The 24172-nt window shown below is 42.8% G+C and overlaps 1 protein-coding gene across 9 annotated transcripts in view; it reads right to left on the bottom strand.

Moving 5' to 3' along the window:
* NBEA (neurobeachin) overlaps positions 1–24172 on the bottom strand; it is an 882854-nt gene that overhangs the window by 405135 nt on the left and 453547 nt on the right. For all 9 annotated transcript variants that reach the window (XM_019498256.2, XM_059716302.1, XM_059716129.1 and 6 more), the window contains one exon: positions 12949–13013. In XM_019498256.2, the coding sequence (XP_019353801.2) occupies positions 12949–13013 (65 nt within the window). The remainder of the gene's footprint in view (positions 1–12948; positions 13014–24172) is intronic.

Below are 24172 nucleotides of genomic sequence, written 5' to 3' on the forward strand. Positions count from 1 at the left end.
GCCCCTCCCTACATACACAGCCCCTCCCTACATGCCCCCCCCAGGGTACTAGTGCAGCCCCATGCTGGAGCAGGAAAGCTGGGAAATGGCTGGGGGTGGGTGGGGCTGGGCTGCAGTATCTTTTGCAGACTCCCCCTGGGTCCTACTGCCCCTGGCTCCTGTCATCTTTGACAGGCAGCCAGGAGCAGATAAATATATTCTAAATTTTTTAGGGCGGGGCTGGGTTAGATAGAATGGCCTGGTGGGCCGCATCCAGCCTGCAGGTTAGATTTTGCCCACCCATGCCATAGACAGTGCCTGTCTTCAGGGTTAAATTAATGAAGTGGATTATATCTATTCCCTATGCCTGTCATTCTTATGTCTGAGTGTCCATTGCAATTCCATCCTTTGGTATTTGTTCTTGGAAAGATTTTGGGCAAAATTCCTCATCTGAAAGACTGATGCTTTCTCCATTTTATTCTTGGAGAAAAATCCTTCTATTTCCTAAATCATTCTTCATTGAAAGAATAATGGTAGACTACTACAGCACAGGTGTCTTGAATCTATATTGTTTACACATGTGACTAGACTGTAGACAATATAGCAAAATGGCAGCTTGTTCGACAGTCTTTAGTGTACTCACCCCCATTTTAAAGCATGGGGATACTGAATACACAAGATACTGAGGCTGGCAGAGCACGCTAATTAGCACTCTCTAGTAGACTCAGTTAAGTGTGCTATGACATGGATGTAATTACAGTATGTCAGAGCAGGTGCCCCACATGTCTACAGGCACCCTAGTTGTCTGCAGGTTGGTTAAAGTGCATAAAATCTCTTTTCTGCAGCGGAGTGGCTATCTACATTCAGTATAAAACTGAACTGCCTACGTAGTTTGCCCTTGTCAGTGATGGGCAGCCAGCCCAAATCTATGTTATCAAGTGTAACAGTGTCTAGCATCTGACCTTGGTTCAGAGATATTCTATTTAGACTTGCTCAAAGATACATAGAAGGCCCCATAGCTATCTGGAACAAGTATGACATTATTTGAGAACATGTCCTGGCCAGCATGAGCGCGTCCACACATGCAGGCACATACACTCACAGCAGTTCAAATAGGAGTAGCACAAATTTGTGCTGGAGATTTTTGCTTCAGCACATGTGCCTGGACATGCACTCTGGTATAGGGCAAGTTGTGTCACTTGGGGCAAAATGACCCTGTCTGGCTCCTCCCGGATCTGCAGCCAGGGGGAGCTACAGCTTGAGGCCAGCACCTGTGCTATCCCCAGCAGTATAAAAAGCTGCCCTGGTGAGCAGCTCAGGGAGCTTCTGAGGCCCAGCCAGTTGGTATCTGGGGACACAAGCCCCTTGTGCCAGCTGGACTGCTGAAGCAGTCCTAACCTAGAATGGCCCCTGCACCCTCTCCCCACTGCAACAGTTTGGCGGTGGGGGCTGCTGCCTGGATGTGACCTGCTGCCACTTGCGACAGCACCTGCCCCCTTGGACCTGTGGCCCCAAGGAAGTATTGCCTGCCAGACATAGATGGAAAGCCCCCACTCTGCCATCTGGGCAGCTATCGCTCAGATGATGTGCTTCTTGTGGTGGCCCACTTTGAATTGTCAAAGCATGTCCTCTTGGCCCCTAATGGCCAAGAGGTCAGCCGCCTCCTCTGCCCTCCAGCTGGGTCCCCAGCACTGGCCCTGGACAGGCTCCTCTTCCTGGGTCTCACCAGCAGAGATCCTGGTGTTCCCTGTTTAAAAATTGCAAATACTCTGATAAGAAACCCAAATTCTGTCATTAAAAATTCCCAAAATAGTGTTCTTCCACTAGTAAAACAAAATGCCACTATATAGAGAGGGATCAGATAGGCAATGTTTTATTCATATATTTATAAGTTTAAAGTAATTTGGAAGCCCACCAGTACCTCTATCATCATCATCAAATACATTCTAAAAATCTATATACTTAGGCATTTACTTTTGGGGTTTTTTGTCATAGAAAAATCAGATCTACTCCTACCCCCTTCACTCGCAGACTGCTTCCCCCCCGCAGAGCCCACAGCTCCCCCGCCAATGTGGGCCACAGCCCCCTCTTCCCCCCCCCCCGCAGCAGCAGTAGCTACTGGATGCTCAGGGCCTGCTGTGGCCAGGGCCTCCATGGCACCTCAGACCTGGCGCCACCTGTGCCACTTATCACGGGTCCAGCCTGACTCAGCATAGGGCCGTATGCCTTCAGGTAGCCCTGAGCTGCTTAGGCTGTCACCTGGGGCCCACCCCTGATCACAGGGACTGCACATGGCTATCGGCCAGGTCTTGCCTCCAAAGACCCCGTGTGCCATCCCTGAGTGCCTGATGACCACTGCTGCTGTGTGTGGGGGGCTGTGGCCCCTGTGGAGGGGAGATGTGGGCCCTGCAGAGGACCCACGCCCCCTGACCAAGCCATCCACCCCCACAGCCCCCGTCCCCCCACACATCCACAGCCCCCCTGCCCCCAGTCCATACTTACCAGGGACAGCACGTGGGTCAAGCCACCTTGCACTGATCCTTCTTGCCTCCCCCCACATGAAAGCAGTATGCTAGGGCACCAGGGGGCACCATAGAGATGCTCTGGCCGGATGCCAGAGCATCTCTAAAGGCCTGAGCCCTGGCTTGCCTTGGGGCATGGTGGGGAACTGTGCCTTGCACTGCTTTTCTCCGGAGTGTTTTTATTTGATACCTGGAAATCCAGGTATCACATTTTGAGCCTGAACTGCCAATATGCAGTGTGGGGAACCTTTTTTCATTCTCAGTGTGCCTCTTGTGGCATGTCAAAGTGGTTTGAGATGTCACAAGAGGCATGTGCACGCTTATCTGCACATGCCCTACGAGGCTATCCCAATGACCAATGCTTCGTTCCCTGCAATATACGGGGGATTAGAGGAACCTGATGGAAAACATGCATGATTCCTTGAGACTACTCAAGGAGAAAAATGTCTAGTAGAGAGCCCAGAATCTGGCTTCCTCTGGAGCTGAAAGTGCAGACATTTGGTGTTATCCACTGCAGGAAATACATCTATAATAGGGTGTTGCTGTGATGAATTCTAGGATGGATTTCCATAGCGACCTTTCAAAAATGACAATATATGTTTGCTCAACAAATCTGTTTGGTCATTGCTAACCCCCCGGAAGGTGTAGAGCTTTTGAAGACACCCCCTATTAATGGTACAGTAACATCTGTTATCCAGCATCCCTGGGGTAAGGGGTTTGCCAGTTATGTAAATATTCTGGTTATCTGAAATAACCCAGCAGGGGCTGTCAGATAATGTGGAGCAGTGGGGGGAGGTGGGAGTGTGGGGGCCTCATGTGGAGCAGGGGACATGGGGGGGTGGCAGCGGCAGCCACACGTGGAGTAGCAACAGCGCAGAGTAGAGGGTGGTGGTGGTGGTGGCTGCCGTGTGCAAGCTTTTGCCCCTCCCCCCATCCAGCTGCCCAGCCAGAAATTCCAGTTAGTAGAGTGTGCCGGTTAATAAAATCCAGGATAACAGGGATTTTACTGTACTAACCACAACTTGATGGTTCCCTGGCAAAGAAGAGATGATCAGGCGTCTCCTTGCTTGCTTATACAGTGCAAGACAGATATTTTGTCTGCCAGGATATGCATTGTGGAGCTTCACAGAATGGGTAGAAATATTATACAGACCAGTCTCAAAGCTCTTCAGCTCCAGTACCTTCCTGTGTAAATTCATGGTGTCTTAATACTAATTGAGTTTCAAGTGGGCTTCCTAGATTGTCCCTGTTGTGTCTGCAATTAGGGTTACAGTTGAGTAGGGGATAAAGAATAGCACCTTTTCCTTATGTTTGCAGGATCTACTCATCAATCAAACTCTTGTGGGATTCATGGGATTGTAATCCTTCTCCTCATGTGGTATTTAGAAGTGGAGCATATGATTCTCAGTCACAACTGCAAGGGCTGCACATGAAAGCAAGTGTGCTAGGTATATGCAAACTGACTTCTATACCACAAACAAAGCTGTGTACTTAACAAACATTGCTTTGACTGAGCTCAGATAAATTAATCCCAGGAAAGGGCTTGCTTTTTTTTCCAGTCTTGAGGCTATTTACTCACATAGAGTGCATGACTCAGATGCCTAAAGATTGAGACAGCTGCCTAGTGGGATTTCCAAAAGAAGCTACCTGCCTGATTCTAATAGGCACCAAAAAGCACTCAATAATCTGGCCGCAAATAAACAGAAAGCAGTGAGATTTACTAGTATTCACTGTTGTTGCTATTAGCTTTCTGTAACTGTTGTAAAGTCAAAGGGTCCAATCATATTCTCGGGCTGCCTATGCTATAAATGAAAACAATACAAAGAGCATCACTAAATGATTGCTCATGAATTCCAGTATCACGGGCCAAAGTCTATTTTTAACTTGTGAAACGAGGGATAAAAGATAACTAAGGGAGATTGAGAGAGAATGAGATCCAAATTCAAGGACTCCACTAGATATCAGTTCTTTCTGGTTAATGTCAAAGGGGCTCCATCATCCCTACTGATCTCATCTATAGTCTACTTTCACATGTTTTTCTTATGCCTGTTCACTTGACTCATCTGCAAGATGTTTCCTTTTTTAGACTGCAAGTTTTCTGAGACAAGGGCAGTCATTTGTTTTTACTGTGTCTAACACAATGAAGCCCTGATACCTGTAGGTATTACCACTATGTGTGCTAGTGTCAAGAGGTCCAACTGTTGGCTACATAATCACTTTTTGACTGAAGAGATCAGAACCTGTCCTCCTGCCAGTCTGGAGCTGATAATAATGCTTAGGAACTTCATTATACTGATGGTTAGAGACACAATTACTTGTATTTCAGGCATTAAAGTTGATGCAACAGCAAAATAATTTAATTTGAGACTATCTTAAGATATGGACAAAGTATAGGCAGTTAAAAGAGGGCAGAGACTACTGCCCACTAGTAAATCTCCATCTGCTTCTTCCTGACTTTGAGTAAGTGAAACCTGAACAACTAACCCTCATTTCATCCAGGGCACAGGTAACGAGCTTTACCAAAAATGCCATGCCTGTTGGAGTGAGGAGGCTTTTGAAAATCATGCTCTCTTGACTGGGTCTGATGCAGGTCTTGACTATATGACCAACTTTGTTAATATGAAACAGAAGCAATGTTCACTGCCAAGGAGGAGTAGGGTAGGCCATGCCCTGCTGTACCTTGGACATTTCTTAGCATTATTTTTCTTTTGGGATGGAATGGAAGGATGGTATGCCCTGTCTTCACTGAGAAATTAAGATAGTACAGCTCATGATACAGATCACTTTTGTAAATCCTTTAAGAGTGCAGTACAGCTTGAGTCCTTCAGGGAGTGCAGAACATTACATGTCTGCTCACTGAACAGCCCTGAGCCTTCAAAGGCCAAGTCATAATGTATATCTTACTTGGACAATGTTATGACTTGTGGTACAGAACATGTGCATGGTCACTTACCACAGACCTAGCCATTGTGATAGAGGTATTCACTGTTGTTATCCGAAAAGCTGCATTGCCTACCAGTTGGTCTTCCTGAATTATGTCCTTAAGCTGCTCTCTGTTGTCATAAAGGAGCTTCACCTTGTTTTACATAATGTCATGTGTACCCAACAAGGCCTAGCAGCTACCCACATACAGTTGCAATGAAACTAAAACATACAATTTGTTGCCAGTGGGGTCTATGTGCTTTTGATTGATTTTGACTTCTATGCAGCCAACACAAACAAAGAAAACAGGATGGGGTAAGTGCCGAGGTCCTCAAAACACTGTAGGAATTAGCTGGTGCCTCTTTTTGTCTCATTTTGCTGTTGATTCTATCATGGGTTCTTGATAGACCTTGGGCCAGAGCTTGGGACAGACTGAGGAGTTACACGTTAATAAGTGATTGTGGCTGGACAAGAAGGTAACAGCATGCCCAACAGCTAGCTAGTGAGATGTCTCCAATATAACTAACTTCATGATCTCTAGAATGCTGGAAGTTCTCCCAGGGAGCTCCTGGAATTCTTTAAATTCTCTCAGAACACAAATTCTGAAGATACAGTTTGATCCAACAGCTAAGAAATAAGGAAGCTCTTGTGCTGAGACTCAGTGGTGGAGCCTGACTTCTGGATCCTTACAACAGAGGGACAAAGAGTGCAAAGTTAATACAATATGCAACAGGGTGTCCTGGTTCACTAATGGGTAAAGCTAGGAGTGGGACTGAGGATTTCAGGGTTAGAGGTCAGAAGACACAAGTCAGGAACCAAACCAGGATAAGGATCTGGGAATCAAAAGCCTAGTTACCAAATTTGAGGGACAGTACATGCTGCAAGGTCCAGGAACAGAACCAAATTGGGATGAGGAACCAAGAAACAGATCCACAGGGAAATCCAAAGCTAAAATCCAGGAACAAGCCTAAAGCAGGGTCAGGAACCAGGAAAGTCAGAGATGTTACCAAGAAAGGAGCTGCTCAGGCACTAGAAACCAGTAGGTTGTACAGGAAGGCTCAGGTGCCAGAATAGTTCCTTAAAAGCCGCCCCAGAACTAATCAGATGAAAGGATCCACTGGGCTTTATTAGCTTGTTAAGTGTGGCTGACTCAGTTACAAGAGCAGGAGCCTGACTGAGCCTTACACAGTTTATCTGGTTACTTGGGCTGCAGGCAGGAATCTTACGCAGCGGTGGCCAACCTGTGGCAAGGGCAACCTTTGTGTATGGCTCACAGCAGACTAGGGAAGGGGCAGGAAACAGATTGGCCAGCAAGCACAGGACAGGGAACAGAAGAGAGCAGCATATAGCACAAGAAGCATACAGAAAGAAGCAGATGGCAAATCAGGAAGAGGAAAGAAATCAGAGTTGTACTTGTGGGGGAGGAGGGGGGACACTGCTGCCACTAATATAAATTAGTCCAGTGCCAGGCCTGATGGGCCAGTCATGGCTCAGACTTATTAGAGAAGCCCATACACCTTCTAGCAGGACTAATCATATACCTCAGGGGAGGCACGTGTACTCAGTGATGGGTATAAGATACCAGTTACAACGAAGGGGAAAAAATCACTCTAAGATACCAGCAACGTGCAAGGGGCTTTTAGCACTAGCATTTGTATTAGGTACAAGCCAATATCTTGGCAACAATGGTCAACCTGATTCTAACCTCTTCTGTGGCCAGGACTGATGGCAAATGTTTTCAGTGAAGCTGGAACTGGTGACAGATGAATCTGGTGCTAGAAGAATCTTGCCTGCCTGTGTCCTTAGACCAACACAGCTACAACCAGTCTCACCTCCATCCTTGGTAAAGTCTTTGAAAAAATTATCAAGGCTCACATTTGTGAGAGCCTGGCAGGGCAAATTATGCTGAAGGGAAACCAGCACGGGTTTGTGGCGGGCAGATCGTGCCTGACCAATCTAGTCTCTTTCTATGACCAGGTTACGAAACGCCTGGACACAGGAGGAGGGGTGGATGTTGTATACTTAGACTTCAGGAAGGCCTTCGATACGGTATCCCACCCCATACTGGTGAACAAGTTAAGAGGCTGTGATGTGGATGACTACGCAGTCCGGTGGGTGGCGAATTGGCTAGAGGGTCGCACCCAAAGAGTTGTGGTGGATGGGTCGGTCTCGAACTGGAAGGGTGTGGGCAGTGGGGTCCTGCAGGGCTCGGTCCTTGGACCGATACTCTTTAATGTCTTCATCAGTAACTTGGACGAGGGAGTGAAATGTACTCTGTCCAAGTTTGCAGATGACACAAAGCTATGAGGAGAAGTGGACACGCCGGAGGGCAGGGAACAGCTGCAGGCAGACCTGGATAGGTTGCACAAGTGGGCAGAAAACAACAGGATGCAGTTCAACAAGGAGAAATGCAAAGTGCTGCACCTAGGGAGGAAAAATGTCCAGCACACCTACAGCCTAGGGAATGACCTGCTGGGTGGCACAGAGGTGGAGAGGGATCTTGGAGTCCTAGTGGACTCCAAGATGAACATGAGTCGGCAGTGTGACGAAGCCATCAGAAAAGCCAATGGCACTTTATCGTGCATCAGCAGATGCATGACAAATAGGTCCGGGGAGGTGATACTTCCCCTCTATAGGGCGCTGGTCAGACCGCAGTTGGAGTACTGCATGCAATTCTGGGCGCCACACTTCAAGAAGGATGCGGATAACCTGGAGAGGGTCCAGAGAAGGGCAACTCGTATGGTCAAGGGCCTGCAGACCAAGCCCTACGAGGAGAGACTAGAGAAACTGGACCTTTTCAGCCTCCGCAAGAGAAGGTTGAGAGGCGACCTTGTAGCTGCCTTTAAGTTCATCACGGGGGCACAGAAGGGAATTGGTGAGGATTTATTCACCAAGGCGCCCCTGGGGGTTACAAGAAACAATGGCCACAAGCTAGCAGAGAGCAGATTTAGATTGGACATTAGGAAGAACTTCTTCACGGTTCAAGTGGCCAAGGTCTGGAACGGGCTCCCAAGGGAGGTGGTGCTCTCCCCTACCCTGGGGGTCTTCAAGAGGAGGTTAGATGAGTATCTAGCTGGGGTCATCTAGACCCAGCACTCTTTCCTGCTTATGCAGGGGGTCGGACTCAATCTATTGAGGTCCCTTCCGACCCTAACATCTATGAATCTATGAAAACCAAAGCCAGAGGAATCTGTTACATTTCAGACTCCTTCTTATCCTTATCCTTAATGTACAGGACTTGATGGACTTCCCTTCCAAGGTATAGCAGCATATAACCTTGTGATGGGACATGGATCTCTGTAGAATTCCTCCTTCATACTAAAGGAACCCCCTCTTGGTGGCTGCCTGGCTTCAGCATTGGATGCGTCGGCGCTGGCATCAACACTGATACTGAGATTGGCTTCACTGTTGGGGGCATAGAAGTTGGATCCTTCCTCTTCCTGTGCTCATCCTACTCATCATCTATTTGCTTGACAGGTGTAAATGAAACTGATTTGTCCACTATCAGGACTCTGAGATTTATTTCCTCATTTGTTTTATTGATCCAGAAAATGAAGTGTAGTCTCATCTCTCAAGATGAAGATGTTCTAACACAGAGAGAAAACAAAGTATCTACTTGGAATATGCCATAGCCCTAGAGAGGAAATATCTGGTACTCATCCTTTGGGGAGGGAGGGGTAGGGGACTAAGTCCATTGCATGATAAGGATTGGCTTAATGTCCATAGATTTCAATTATGTTATTGTAAGGAATCCTAAGGAGTGCTGTGTCTACAATTCAGTCCAGATGAGTCAGATCAGCTTAGGGCAGTCAAATGTAGGAGATCAGAAGTAATTCTGGAGATTCTGAAAGATACTAGGGAAGTTCAAACTGAGCAAAGAACCAGTGGGCCAGATGCTTATTAGATTCTACCTCGGTGACAAGCATAGCAAGATGAACTGACAGTGGATACTGCCATCCTTCTCTTGATGCCCTCATATGGAAACATGAAATGGCACAGGGTATATGCATGGTCCCAATGGACACTACAAAAAAAAATACTCTGGTGTTATAGGCATGTGACTTAAGTGCACCTAGTGTGGGACACACACTGGCACATACTTGAAGATGAATAGCAGATGTAATTGCTTTAGTTTGAATGGTCATTTTCATAATGCCCTGAAAGATTATTTACAAAACTTTTTGTGTCAAATAATTTTCACAGGTATGCATTTATATCCTTATTCAGTAATTTCACTACTTTCACTCTTAGGTATCCATAGGTTGGCTTAAAGCCAACGACTTTCCATATAGTTTAACATGTATATTTTGACAAATGAATGCAAATCTGAAATTCTAACTTTTAGGGAGCATCTTAATAGCTATGGATGGGACTCACATGAGGCTCATACCATCAATACCACACATTCCCTAGGGGAGACCAATTAAAAGAGGCAGAAAGCCAATGTTCAGAGGTACAAGAAGTAGAATATATTTGAATAATTTGCAGAGACAATACTATTTTACAACTTGATATTTAATTTTATTTTTCCCTGTAGAATTTTTTTTGCACGTATAAAATTTGAAGTTATAGCTGGAAGCTACTATATTGAAAAATGTCACAGAATGCCTATTGACAATACTTAGCAATCATAAAACATTTTTTTCTTCTTTAAACATTAACTCAAATTCATAGGAACCTTTTGAGATATAACTGACATAGAGGTAATATAATTTGTCAAAACTCAGAGGGAATAAGCAAAAAATTAAGGATTAAATTTAGGGGTTCTTGGGTCCTTATCTCATACTCCTAAACTAGGAAGGCACTTGCCAGATTATCATGCAAGTCATGACACCATAAATTAAAGTGGTCTCTATAGCCCCTATAGTATAACGCTACCATTATTAAATAAAAACATACCAAAATGTAATAAAACAGATTATTTAAGAGCAGGTTACTATTCATCAAGTGACAGGAAGCTGTGTATTAAGGCTTCAAATCACAAAGTGAAAACAATTAGCATAATTAAATGTTTTGTTTCATTATATTTCTAGTGAATACACATACACACACACACACCGCCCCTAGTGATACAATCAAAAATCATAATCACGTTCAAATGTTTTAATTCAGATAAAACAGAGTCAGACACTCAGGTAGGAGGTTTTTAAATATCAACATTTTGAACATACAAAGGTGTAAAACTTAGATAAAAATTGTAACTCTCCTCCCTTGAATTTTTAAAGGCAAAGCCAAGTAGGGTATACTTGAATGAAACTATTGATTTATTAACTGAATCACTGAAAATCTAATCCACAAAGTCTTGAAAACTATCCTTAACCTTCTATTTTGTACTTTAATAATTTAAAATCTAATCATTATTGCATAGTGATTATATGCAATTTTACATCCCATTAACCCTGCTTTGTTTTAATTATAAAGATCCTTTGTTAGATTCCTTTAAATGATCCAGTTTATAATTTCAGGCTGTCCTAGGGAGCACTTTAATTCAGCTGCACATTCATCAACTGTTTATGTCTTGTTAATTGTTGACAACTGCACAATTGCATTCTCTAGCTATGATTGATGAATCGCATTCACAAGTTTAGCTATTAAGTTGAATAAATATTTATAACAATTTCCACTTAAAGGATTGTTATTTTTATCCCCATAAGGATAAATTAAAAACTGATGTACTAACAGTGGAAGACAGCAAGTGTTTTAGTAATGCAATGCACACACATCCCTTTCTCAAAAATATGTTAAGCAATATGTACCTACAGATAGTTTGATTTGGTAATCACTTCACTAGACCTAAGCAGAAAGTTCTTGAATACTATATCATTTCGTTTTTGTTTCTGGAATTTGACTGCTGGTTGGGAATATAGAGCTTCCTGATGTCTCTCAGTAATTAATTATGATTTTTTTTAAAAGCAGACTTGAGATATGTTCACCACTGTTACTTTATCAGCAACAAGTGTGTAATAATCAGATCTATTTTTACAAGAGATTACTCTAGTAAACAAAAATAATGAAACCAGCTCTTCAGCTAAAAGGGTAAGTTTTAAAAGCCATGAGAAAAAAAGGCAAGATACTTGGACAGTACTTTTGAGCCCAGATTTATTATTAATTCAGGGGCAATCATCATCATTATATTTATAGTGTGGTATTATACAGTACATGACCCCATCAGGATTAGCGTCCATTTTGGTAGCTGCCGTACAAGCAAATAGTCCCAGATCAAAAGAAATATCATTTGAATGGCCTACGTTTCTCAAGTGGTAGATATTATTGTAAACTCTACTGCTCTGAAGTAACTAAGCCAATCTATATCAACTGAAAATCTGGCCCCAGAGGCATACGCTTCTTTTCCAGACAGTCACAGAATCATAGAAAGTTAGGGTTGGAAGGGACCTCAGGAGGTCATCTAGTCCAACCCTCTGGTCAAAGCAGGACCATCCCCACCTATTTCATCCCAGCCAAAGCTAGATCCCTAGCTGGGTCTTAAAAATCTCCAAGGACAGAGATTCCACAACCTCCCAGTCCTGTTTCCTATTCTTAGAATAAGAATTCTTATTCTTAGAATAATAAACAGCCCTGTTTCCTATTCTCTCTTCTTATTTCATGTTTGTTCCCTAGTCATCTGTTGAAAAAGATGCAAGGATGAACTAGTGAAATTATAATTTGATAAAAATCTCCTCCTTCAATAAAAATATTATTTGAATACATGTGGGATGTTTCAGTGTGTTAATAGATACATAAAATGAAATAAAAAATGAGAGTATAAAATAAACTGGCCAAAACACTTCAACAGGGATCTTATTATGAAGATTTGCATTCAGCACCACATCTCATATCACACAAGATAAGATGTCTAGATTTAAAATGATTCTACTTCCTGGCCAGGAGAAGCTACATGTCAGAGCTGATGCTTACATCTGCCTTATGAGAATCCACTGTCAGTTAGCCCAATGATATAGAATACTGAAAAACAATGGTGTAGACTAAAAGATAAAAACAGACACCAACAGAAACAATATTAAAATTATTCTAGTGTTAATAAAAAGGTAACTTAACTGCTTGCAAAACTAGGTAGCTCAAATAAACGTGATGTTCCATGTATTTTACCTTAGCATCAAGTACCCTAGATAAAATAGCTCATGAACTAAGTGTATAAAGTGCATCTGTACAACAAATACGGTGCTCTTAAGACAGATGGAGTGGCAGATGGGTTTACAGATTTGGCTTTCTAGATCCTCTGTGTAAAACAGCCTTGCTACTCAGTATGATGGTGGGGTTCAAATCTCAAATAAAACCTTAAATCTCTACACAGAGCTCAAGGTTTCTTTAGTCAATAAATACAAATGTAACATGTTATATATCACTATATTAAATATTCTTTATGTAGAGTACATACTCAGTAAATCTCTTTTAATTAAAAAGGCCTTTTTTCAAATCTTTCTGGAGCAGATGGTGAGAAAGTATTATCACCCAGTGGAATAAAATGCAAAATGACTACTTGTCCAAAAGCTGTAAAATTAATTACCTTCCTTCATTGATGAGCTCAATAAATGCAAGTCCTGCATTCTTCTGAATAGAATTTTGCCATTCCTAAAGGGATAAAATGTAACATGGTTAAAAAACAGAAAGGGGTTTCAGAAGCATGCCTGAATTTGACCTTGATGAGTGTTTAAGGATTATCTGAAAATTTTGTATTAATTTATCTGTCCACCACATATTTTTGCTTTTAAGATACAACTTTCTACTTCTGTCAGATAATAGGAAGAACTGGTCAGTGGTAGGGGAGCAGCCAATGCAATAATTAATTTAAAAAAATAGCTCATTTAAAAATATGCAAATATCTAATCTCAGTCATAAAAAGAGATCAAGAAAACACCACAAAACCATATTAAAAACACAAATAAAATCAATGATAGATTAAGAGAGCCTGAGAAAAAGCATTCCCAAATGACTAAACTAGACCCAGGCTACAGTCAAAACTGCTCTGGGATTAGAATTTAAATTCAAACAAAGTTTTTCTCCCAATCCCATTTTTCTGAGGGGTGAGGGGATGTGCGAGACTGACCTAAAATTTTATAACTGTAATTATGTGTGATTTCAAAATATATAACTCAAAATTAACATTAACAGTACAAGGAAGCTTCTGACAGATTATTTTCCTGTATCGCAGAACAACCCTCTTTTTTCTTTGTTCTTCTGTCACAATAACTAATTATTTTTTCCTGAACTTTTAAGCCTCCCAAAAGTTGCTAAATGTACATATTCGGTACAACATACAAGCAATAGCATTGCAAGCTGGCTCATTCCATTTCAGTGCCATTGTCTCTTTAACTCACCCCGTCAAGGGGCAAGAAAGCAATTTTTTAAATTCAGTCCTCTCTGCTAAGAACCATGACAATGAACGCTAATAACTAAAACTAAGGGGCTGGAGGTGATTGTGATATGGATCTATAAAGTAGAAAATAGAAATGAAGACCACTAGAAAGCAAGGTGCACCTTTACAAACTAACCAAATAAGATGTATATAGAGAGAACACAAGATTTCATGAACCCAAGTTCATTTCATCAGATGCTGTGAAAGGACATGCAGAAGGTAGAGTATAAGAAGGACAGAGAAATTAGAATACAAAATGCAAGGGAGGGGAAAGAGAGAGGGGACAGGAAGGCAGTGCTAGGAGAGAAAGGCAAACAAGTAGTAAACCAATAGGAACAAAGAGGGTCACAAAAACTAATCCAGGTAATGAGATAACAATCCACAGTCCCTTTTAAAACCATGCTTAACACAGTCCGGTCTGTGGAAGTGATTTCTCATTCCACAGTTTCCTGTTCAAACTGGTTTTTAAATCTTTTTGCCTGAGAACAGCCAGCTTCAGGTCAGGTTGAAGCATTCTGCCATAGGTTTTTGTGTCTTTTTGCTGCTGATGTCAGATTCATTCTTATATGTAGAGATAATCATGTCTGTCTAATGCAGAGAGCAGAAGGACACTGGATGACCTGTATGACATTGGTGCAGTTACAGGTGAATGAACCTTGGATGTTGTACTCTGTTATTAGGTCCAGTGACAATGTGGTATGCACTGATGTAGGGACACAGCAGGCATTTGGGTAAACTGCAAGGCCTAGTGCCTTGGTGAAGATGGGAGTCCGTTAGTCTATTGATTGAGAGACCCTGTTTGAGGTTGGCGGTTTGTAAGCCAGGACAGGTTTGTCCCCAAAGGTTCCTTTGAGAAAGTCATCCTTTTCCAGAAAGGGTTGGAGGTCATTAATGATGTCTTAGGTGTTCAAGGTAGGGGCTGTATGTGACAACCAGAAGGATTCTGCTGTCTTTGTCCTGAGTTTAGTATTGCAGCAGGCTGGAGCAAGGTTCAAGTCTAGCTTTGTTGATCTGAGTGTCTACAGTTTGGGGATTGTTTTGGAACTGTAGGAATCCCTGATCTAAATTCTTAAGGTGCTCGCCCCAGGTGGTGGGGTCAGAGCAGGTCCTGCTATAATGCAGAGCTGGGCTGTAGACAATTGTGGCAGTTGGTAGGTTTCTGATGCAATGTGCTGGCAATGTAGCCACTGCAAACCTTCACTGTAGTGTCTAGGAAATCAATCTGCTGTGTGGAATATTCCAGAGTTAGCTTGATGGAGATGTGGAAGTTGTTAAAATCTTAGTGAAATTTCTCTAGAGATTTCTTCCCATGTGTCCATATTATGAAGACACCATTGATGTATCTGCGGTGTATCAGGGGGATGAGAAGACAGCTACAGAGGAAATAAACTTTAAGGTCTGTCATAAATTGTTGGCAATCAGAGGTGGGGAGGGGGATATATGTGTGCCCATGGCAGTATTGTGCTCTCTATATATCTTATTTAGTTAGTCTATAAAGATGCATATCTACCCTGCCTTCTGACTGACTTCAGACTAACACAGTGAACTACCTCTGCTCACGGACAACTACCGAATAGCAATTCACAGATAACACACCCTGCCCTCTGTCCATCATGGGCTCAAAGGTAAAAGACCCAATGTTTCATTAGGAAATCCCTTGGTTACCAAAGCCCACCATATCCCTAGTAAAGTTTCAAGGTTTTATGTAACAAATTAAAAACAGCTCTCTAGAAAATTACTACACTTACAAATAACGTTTGTGGAGAATTTCATAAATGCCAGATCCAATCAGTTATCAGACTGGATCCAGACCACGGGCCAAATTTTGCCCATCCATGGTCTATGCCCTATCAAAGGATATCAATACAAGCTACTATGATGTGAGGGTTACATCTGTTTAATTCTGTAGCAAAACAAACATAGCTAAGCCACTCCAACTTTAACTCTGCTTCATTTTGGGTCAAAGTTTGAGTGACTGAACTAGTGTGTCACATTTGAATCACTATGGAATCATGCAGATACAATTAGATTGTAACACTTATAGCGCACTCCTGACCAGCAGTTTTCCCTCCCTTCCTAGACTGGCTAAAATATATGTTTGCTCATTATTTTATATTTGAAACTGTCCAATAGTTCTCCTCCACCCCTCACCATTTTAAATTCCTATTTTAAACCCCCAATTTAAAAAATCTGCCTAACTATTCAGGTGAAATTTCTACACACTTGGACTTATGCTGAACATATGTATGTAAATGATGCAGGCATATTCAAGAACAACATTAAAAAAAACCCTGTTCTACTAATCTTAAAAATGTCTTCAGCTTTTTGAGGAAGGATGTTAGCATCCCAATGCTTTGGACAGGAACTTGACATTTACCTGGAAGATAGCAGTTGTGTCAATGAAGTGCCTTTTGCTTACCCAATGGAAGTACACCGAGATTTATCTGTGCTCCTTCTAATAATCCAAGTTACTGAGCAAAGCTTAGGCCATGTACAGGCATCATATTTCTACCAAGACAATTGCTGCTTTCTTAGTAGAAACTAGGAGCATCCAAGCAGCCATTTAATTTCTCCCAGGAGAAATGTGCCTCTCCTGGAAGATCTCCCTTTCAGGAGAAACTCCCTTTCCCCTTGTCTAATCCAAGAGGTAAGTGAATAGAGCAATGAGTTCCCATACTTTCCCAGGCCACAGTATGCCTGGGCAGGGGAATGGGTGGGCTCACTGCTCCAGGCCCCTCCTAGACCAATTTCTCAGATGTTTCTGCCACCAGAAACAAATGCCTGTTCATGATCTTAGTGTCTCACATTTACCAACCTTACAAATAAGATAACAGTGCATAAAGTCACCCCTTACATAACTAGAACAGAACACAGGCCTCTTAATATGGCAAAACTTATCAATTTAGTCAAATTATTTCAGAAAGTTTGGGCGAATGTTATATGCCTATGTGCCTGTAACTACTATAATATGCATATAGAATATGTTTCCAGTAGGGCTGTGAGAAATTTCACTGGGTGTTTTGTTTCAAAGCTGTTTCGATATGTTTCAAGCTCAAAACAGCAAAATCAAAATAAAACAAAAGCCTTCAAAAGAGCTTTGAAATGAAACAAGGGTACTCAAAACATTTCGAAAGTTTTGAAACATTTCGAGTTTCGAAGCCAGGATAGGCTTCAGTGCCAGTCCCAGCTGGCAACAGCAGCCTCCTGTCATCCAGCACAGATCCAGGGGCTATGCCCCTCAGGAGGATTCTGGCACAGCCCCAAGCCCTCCCGGGGGGGGTGCAGGTCCCTGGATCTGCACGCCAGATGACAGCATGCTCTTGCTGCTGACTGGGGCCAGCAGTTGTAACAATCTTTCCGGTGCTGGGTGTAGCCTCCTGTGATCCGGCAGGCAGACTGGGGCCCCCCCACACCTCTGGGAGGAGTCTTTCAGAGCCCCACAGCCCTCCTGTGGGTGTGGGCCCCCAATCTGCCTGTTGGATCACAGGAGGCTGCATCCAGCACTGGGAAGATTGTTACAATCGCTGGCCCCAGTCAACAGAAAAAGCATGCTGGGACTGGCACTGGGCACAGCCCGCACCCAGCGCCGGAAAGATTGGTGCTGCTGCTGGCCCCAGCTGGCAGCAGCAGCCTCCTGTCATATAGCAGGCAGATCGGGGGCCTGCCTGCACCCCCAGGAGGGCTGCAGGGGCTGTGCTGGACTCCTCCTGGGGGTGTGGGCCCCTGATCTGCCTGCCAGATCACAGGAGGCTGCTCCTGCTGCATGGAACTGGTGGCAGCACCAATCTTCCCGGTGCTAGGTGCAGGCTGCACCCAGCACCGGTCCCAAGCAGCAGCAGCAACATCCTGTCATCCCAGCAGGCAGATTGGGGGTTGCACCCCTGGGAGGAGTCCAGCACAGCCCTGCAGCCCTCCCGGGTGGTACTATGGATCTACCCGCCAGATGACAGGGGTCTGCTGCTGCCGGCAAGTGACAGTTTTGCTTGTCAGCAACTTGAGATGCAGTTTCCCATAAACCTCTATACCTATCTCCTTGAAACCTGGCAGGCTTTGTGCCCACAGAAGGGGCTACAATCCCTGCAAGTTTCATCCAAATCAGGCTACAAATGACAAAGTTAAAGGCAGTTTCATGCTTCCCCATTATAGCCCATGGATGAAACGTCAAGACAGAGCTGAAACAGTGAAACAGTTTCGATTAAATGAAACGGAACAGTTCTTTCAAAATGAAACAAAACTTGAAATGAAACACTGTTCCATTGAAATGTCAAAATGGAAGTTGAAGCGGAATAGTGCTGTTTTCCATAGCCCTAGTTTCCAGTCCCTATGAAGGACACAGGGCATACACTGCACCCACAACATTTTGGTTGCTGCTTTCAGTAGTGCAGGATTTCCTTGTCCTACACTGCTGGGGTAGATGCTAAATTGGGGAGAGTGCCCCTTAGCCCTGTATTGGGTCAGCATTAACTCAAAGGTGAGAGGACCCTAAACTAAGTCATTCACTCTGCTTTTTGAACAACAAAATCCCAGCACTGCACAAAAGCATTAGGGTCATCAGCAACTAAATGGAAAATGAAGCATTTCCAGTGGGTCACCCATACCACTTCAATATTAGAGATGGATAGTTACCTGTTTTCTAGCCTATTTATTAATTTTTAAAAGTCCAAAGGAGGTGCTTGCCAAAAAGCCTATTACTCAAATGCAATTTCTTACAGTAGGAAGATATGTCTTTTCAGCAAGCCATGGTGATTATGAGATGTATTTTGAGGGCACACCATATCTGCTCCTTTCTGGGACAAGTACTCTCAGAATGTGCCTTAGGAGATAGGCATGCCCACACACTGCCCTGGAGACAGCCCTCTGTGTGGTTGAACCACTAAACAACAGACTCTGGAGAACTGTTCCAGGGATGAAGACTAATCACTTTGTACTCCCATCCCTAGGGCTTGTCATGCATCTTGCCTTGTCATGTACCCTAGCTGTTCCCCACTGTTTTCTTGAAATCTGTGCAGAAGTGTTGGAGAAAATGACCCTTCAGGGCCCTTCTAAGCCCATGATTTTAAGATTCTATAAATATTGTAAAGAAAACAGCCTTATTGAAAAAGCCAGAATTTGTGTACGAACTCTAAATTCCACCTTCTGTGTATATGCATTATAATACCATATTTACATTACACAATCAATCACATTTTATTTGTGTATCATTCAGCATATGGAAAGAACAATGAATATGGCAGAAGTTTCATTAAGAGAAAAAGGTATTTTCAGATGGGTAATGCATGGGCTGGGACCTAGAATTGACTTTTCTCTCAACTCCTGTACTCTTTTCTCTCAACTTTTTGTAATCTTAATGTTCTTTTAATGCACTTTCTTGTATATAATTATTAGAATACTTTAGAATATATCAAGAAGGAAGAATATGCCTAGGACCTGCAGCTCCTGAAGAAATACAACTATATCAGAATCTTTCTTAATTTAAGAAAATGATTCTAGTCCTTGGGGTTGCAAAAAGTTTAAAGGCCCAAGCCAGTCTATGCCAATACTGTAGTGCACACATACTTGCATTAGTTTTATGTTAGCTAGTTCAAGTACAGTAGAACTTGGATACTTCACAGGGTTAGGTTTCTTACTCCACAAGTGAAGATGATAGTTTGTAAAATAACCAAAGGCACACAGATTTGCAGCAAATAGCTGGGCAGGGGCTCTAGCAGTTAGGTGCAGCTTTTTTTTCACAGGACCTTGCTTTTCCAGGCAGCTGTGTAGGACCACTGTTGAGATACAGCTAAGTGGGGAAGAAGTGCACTTAGAAGTAAAACTGTAGGAAACAGCTTCATGACTTATCCTAAATTTTGGAACCTGCTACAAATTAAATGGGTTGAAAACCACCTGGCTATAACTGAGCCAGGTTCTATTGTCTGGTCTACATATGGTAGCACAGAGCTCAGTGTGGGCTAACCACACAAATATTTACCTTACTGCTTAAATGGTTCTGCAGGTCTACATTTCCTGAGCCTGCAAACAAAAATTCAGAGACACGAATACCCTCCTTCTTCAATCTAAGTAACTGTGTGTAGTAGTGGTGGATGTCAATGGCATCCTAACAAGAGTTCTCTTTATGTAACAGGAGATAAACACAGGCACCCTTCTCCCAAACAGACACCCCTTTGCTTGAAGAGTTAAGCACAAAGGAGTCCCACTTCTCCTGCATCAGAGCAAAGGATACTTGCTAATCATGGAGGCCAAAACAGAGTAATAGACAGTGCCCAAGTAAATAGGCATTTGCAGACCTGTACCCCACAGTACAAGGAAGCAAAGGAAACTGGCCACCCTCAGAAAAGAATAAATATGAGGACATCCATCTGAAAACTAAGATTAAAAGAAGTAGAGAGTCAAGAGATGGACACGAAGGATGAGTCAGCAAAAAATATGAAAAATTATCCAGAGTAATTCTTATGCATGAGGAATTAACCAGAGTAATCCCTGACATATCTGATGTCATGTTCTCTTTCCAGAACAGCCTAAATTTTTGAGTGCAAGATACTGAGATCAGGAGAAAACATTTGTTTAAGGCACAGAGGTAGAAGTCTTGTGTGAAAATAAGCTCTCTGTTTCTCGTATAGGAGAGAAGGTTAATTTACATATTATAATTCAATCCCATTATAGTTCTCATTTTATATTTTATTGCTTGGTGTTTGTGCTTTCGTTTTGGAAAGGATATTAAACCATATATGTAAATGCATTTAAGTACAGGAGAAAAACTGTAAAAGTTATAGGGCTGACCAATATAGATGCTAGATACTTGGGGCAAGACTCTTTTGGATAGCTCACCTAAATACTCTAGACTGTGTGGAATATATGTGATTTCCCTGTAATACATGCCAACCTAACTGTACTGTGCAACACTACAGCAGGCCCTGGTGCCAAGGGTCATGCCCCCAAATTCCAGAAAACCACTGGTAGCACAGAAGTCTGGATACAGCAGCATTGCAGGCTGGATCCAGCCCATGGGCTGTATGCTTGTTTTTCTAAAAAAAGAAATAATTATGGTATCATATTCCTGAGTGCTTGCAACTGGGAAACAAACACCTGTAAAGGTGACCAAGGGATATATTTGTCAAGTCCCTAAATACTAGGGATGGTAAAAGTTTTAGTGAAGAATTTATTTATTTTAAATGGATATTCTAGAGTGCATCCAAACATGTCACATACTGTCTTGTTCCTTTTAATGTCAAATGAAGTCTCAAAGAAAGCTCTTCCATCTTCTTTTAGCCTCTTATTTCTTCTCCAACTCTCTCTCCTTCTGTAAGGTAGTTTCTTGCTTTGATAAATTCTCTGCAACCCCTTTCCAGTTAACCCCAGACCTTAAAAATCAGACTACCTATGCCTTCTCCAGTGCCCTACTGGGACAAGGATGATCTATATTCTTTCCCCTAGAGGCTGACTGTGGCACTTCACAGGATTCTGGCCATATCCTCTTAGAATATTAAGGCTAGAGACTCAGTGTTAAATTGTTATTCTGCTGACTTTCTCCCAACCCTGAAAATTTTAGGTCCTGTTGGTAACCTATGGCCTGCAGGTTGGATACAACTGTGGGGCAGGGTGCTTTGTCAGTAGAGAGACTTGACAGCATTCAGCTTTGCCTGCTCCATGACTCAGAGAAGAACTACTGCACTCGTTCCCCAACCAGCGCAGTACAGCATGTTTGAGTTTACTGCTGCTAGACATGGTAAGTTTGTGGCCTTGGCGTAAGCTTCTGCCAGATGTCTTTAAGCAGTAGCATAGGCCAAATTCAGATGATATCTAGGTCTTCCAGAACCAAACTTCCTCAGATCAAGAGCTCTTGAAGCCTGCTTCCTATTTACTCCAGGCTTAACATTTGTTAGTAGATGTTGTAGAGGGGGTTGCAACTTCACTCATTGGCCATTCTGGTACAGAATATGACTTATCCCTTGTCTGTGAGCACATTCTACTAGGATCTTGATACGTTTATAGGAAAATTATTGAGTTTGGATTTTTGTACACACTTCTGTAGTCCAGTTCCATATCCAGGAATGAAAAATTTATGACAATGGAGAGCTATTCATGAGTAGCCTCTTGAAAAAAAGGAAACTATTAGGATCCTCTACAGTAGGAAGGGAGATGTGCAATCTGGGATCAAGTAAGTCTTTGTGGTAAATGGAGACTGCCAAATAATTTTTGGGGAATATATACCTCTCCCACTCTCCAGAGAAAACAATGCCCTCGTGACCAATCTAATATCCCTTTTCATAAACTAGGCCTGTGTCTTGTTTACTCTTACACATTTTTTGTTCCCTTCCAACCTGCATTCCACATATAAAAGTGGCTAAAAATAAAAAAATAGTACTTTATGGGTACATACAGACATTCAAGGAGGTTAAACTAAGTTAAAAATGACCAAAATGAGGGTTTGATGGGATCATGGGGGCTCGTGGGGTCCATGGGATGGTTTGGGAGGCTCTCTCCCCCTGGGACCAAGGGCTATTTTCAGTCCCTCCAACATCCCCTACTACTAGAAGAACAACCCTCCTACCCTGGCAAAATAATGCCCCCCCCCCAACCCATGTACCCCTTCCACCATCCCAACTTATTTCTTCAGCTCCTGGCCAGGGCCTATCACGGGGGGGGGGGGGGGGGGGGGGGGGGGTCAGGAGGGCCATTTGGCCTGGGCCTCTCATTCACGGAGGGCCTCAAATTTAGACTTCTGACATTATCTCCAAATGAAGTTATACCTACAGACACAGAAATACACTGACAGAATTGAAAGAAGAAAAAAGCTAGAAATGCACTTGTTAAATAAAAAAGGAACATTTATTACAAATTATTGCATTGAATTTTGACCCTCAAAAAATGGAAGTGGCCTGGGCCTCTCTTGAACTCTGAGAGGGCCTGCTCCTGGCACTGGCAAATGCTAGTAAAACCAGTACTGGGAGCAGCTTGCAGGATGAGGGAAGGATGGATTGGTGGGCTTGGGGGAGGCGGTTGTCTACCTGGGGGTGAGGGAAGGGGGTGGGGCAGTAGCTGGGCTTTCCTGGCTCCAGGGCTGTGCTGGGAACTCTACAGAGGTTAAGTTAGATCACTCTCACTGGACCTGATCTAAGTTAGACTATCTCAGAGGTACAGTTAACTTAGATCAGGTCAAACACTTTTAGACCAACCTAACTGTCCTGAACTTCTGTATGGTTCACACTTAGATCGACCCAACTAGGGATCTAAATGTAAGGTCTGCACCTGGGTGAACTAAGACTAGATAGCGATTTTTAATGTAATCTAACTTCCCCCTAACCTCCATGAACGTCTGTATGTACCCCAAGCATGTTACCACAACAGCCCTACACAGCAGGGCTATTACCTCTGGAAACACTGCAAAATACGACTCTATTTTTTTTCCTCCTATTGAACTACAAGCTCATATCTGCTTTTCCATATGCTCACTCAGGTTGCCTTTGTTATGATTTTGTCCATGTTTGTTTTCTAATTACTCATGTTTGTAGATACTATTTCTCAAAATATGGTACAATTTTTTTCTTTTTCCATATAAAGATGCAAGACAATCTAAATAGATATAATCTCATTTGAAAAGTTAGCATTGTTAACCAAAGTTTTTACTGTTTTCAGGAAAATCCAGATACAGGTTCCAATGTGCTTAATTTGTTTACTAATTTTATAATTTCCTTTATAAACAGGGTGACCATACATCCTGGTTTGGTTGGGACAGTCTCAGATTTTGTAGGCTGTTCCCAGCCAAACCATGAAAATGAAAACAGAAATCCCGGAATTGCAGGGGCATTGGGCACAATCCAGTGGGAAGGTACAGCAACACGGTGCACTGCACTGCTTCACCTCTCTACTAGACTGTGCCCCATGCCTCTGTCTCCAGCAGTGCCGTTGACTTGGATGGGGGGAGGGTAGAGCAGTGTTCCAGATGTCCTGGATTTCCTTAGAGTCACCCTAACTATAAAGGCGTCCATGTGATCTGGCAATATTTGTTCTCTATAAACTATTTTTGTTGTACAGTTTCTCACAAAAACTATTTCCAAACTCTATTTACAGCTTAATTATGAGATGGCTGTTTTGGAAATTTCTCATCTCTATGAAGATCTCCTAAAAATGTCTTGGTTAATTAATCAAGCAATTCTTACTTTTTATAGGTGAATTCCCCTTCACCAATCATTGCTCCAAATAGCATCCCTAGGGAGCTCCTATATAAGGATGTGTAATGTCTAAAAGCCATGCTTTTCCTCAAGAAAGGGAATCAAGACTAAGCTATGCTCCCCCTTTTAAAATGTTTCCCTTCTAGACCCTTGGGTTATTTCGCTCAAACTTAGAGCACAAAAAGTCCCTTTTATTTAATCAAGAG

The sequence above is a fragment of the Alligator mississippiensis genome, chromosome 1 (genome assembly GCF_030867095.1).
Source record: "Alligator mississippiensis isolate rAllMis1 chromosome 1, rAllMis1, whole genome shotgun sequence".
Classification (NCBI taxonomy): Eukaryota; Metazoa; Chordata; order Crocodylia; family Alligatoridae; genus Alligator; species Alligator mississippiensis.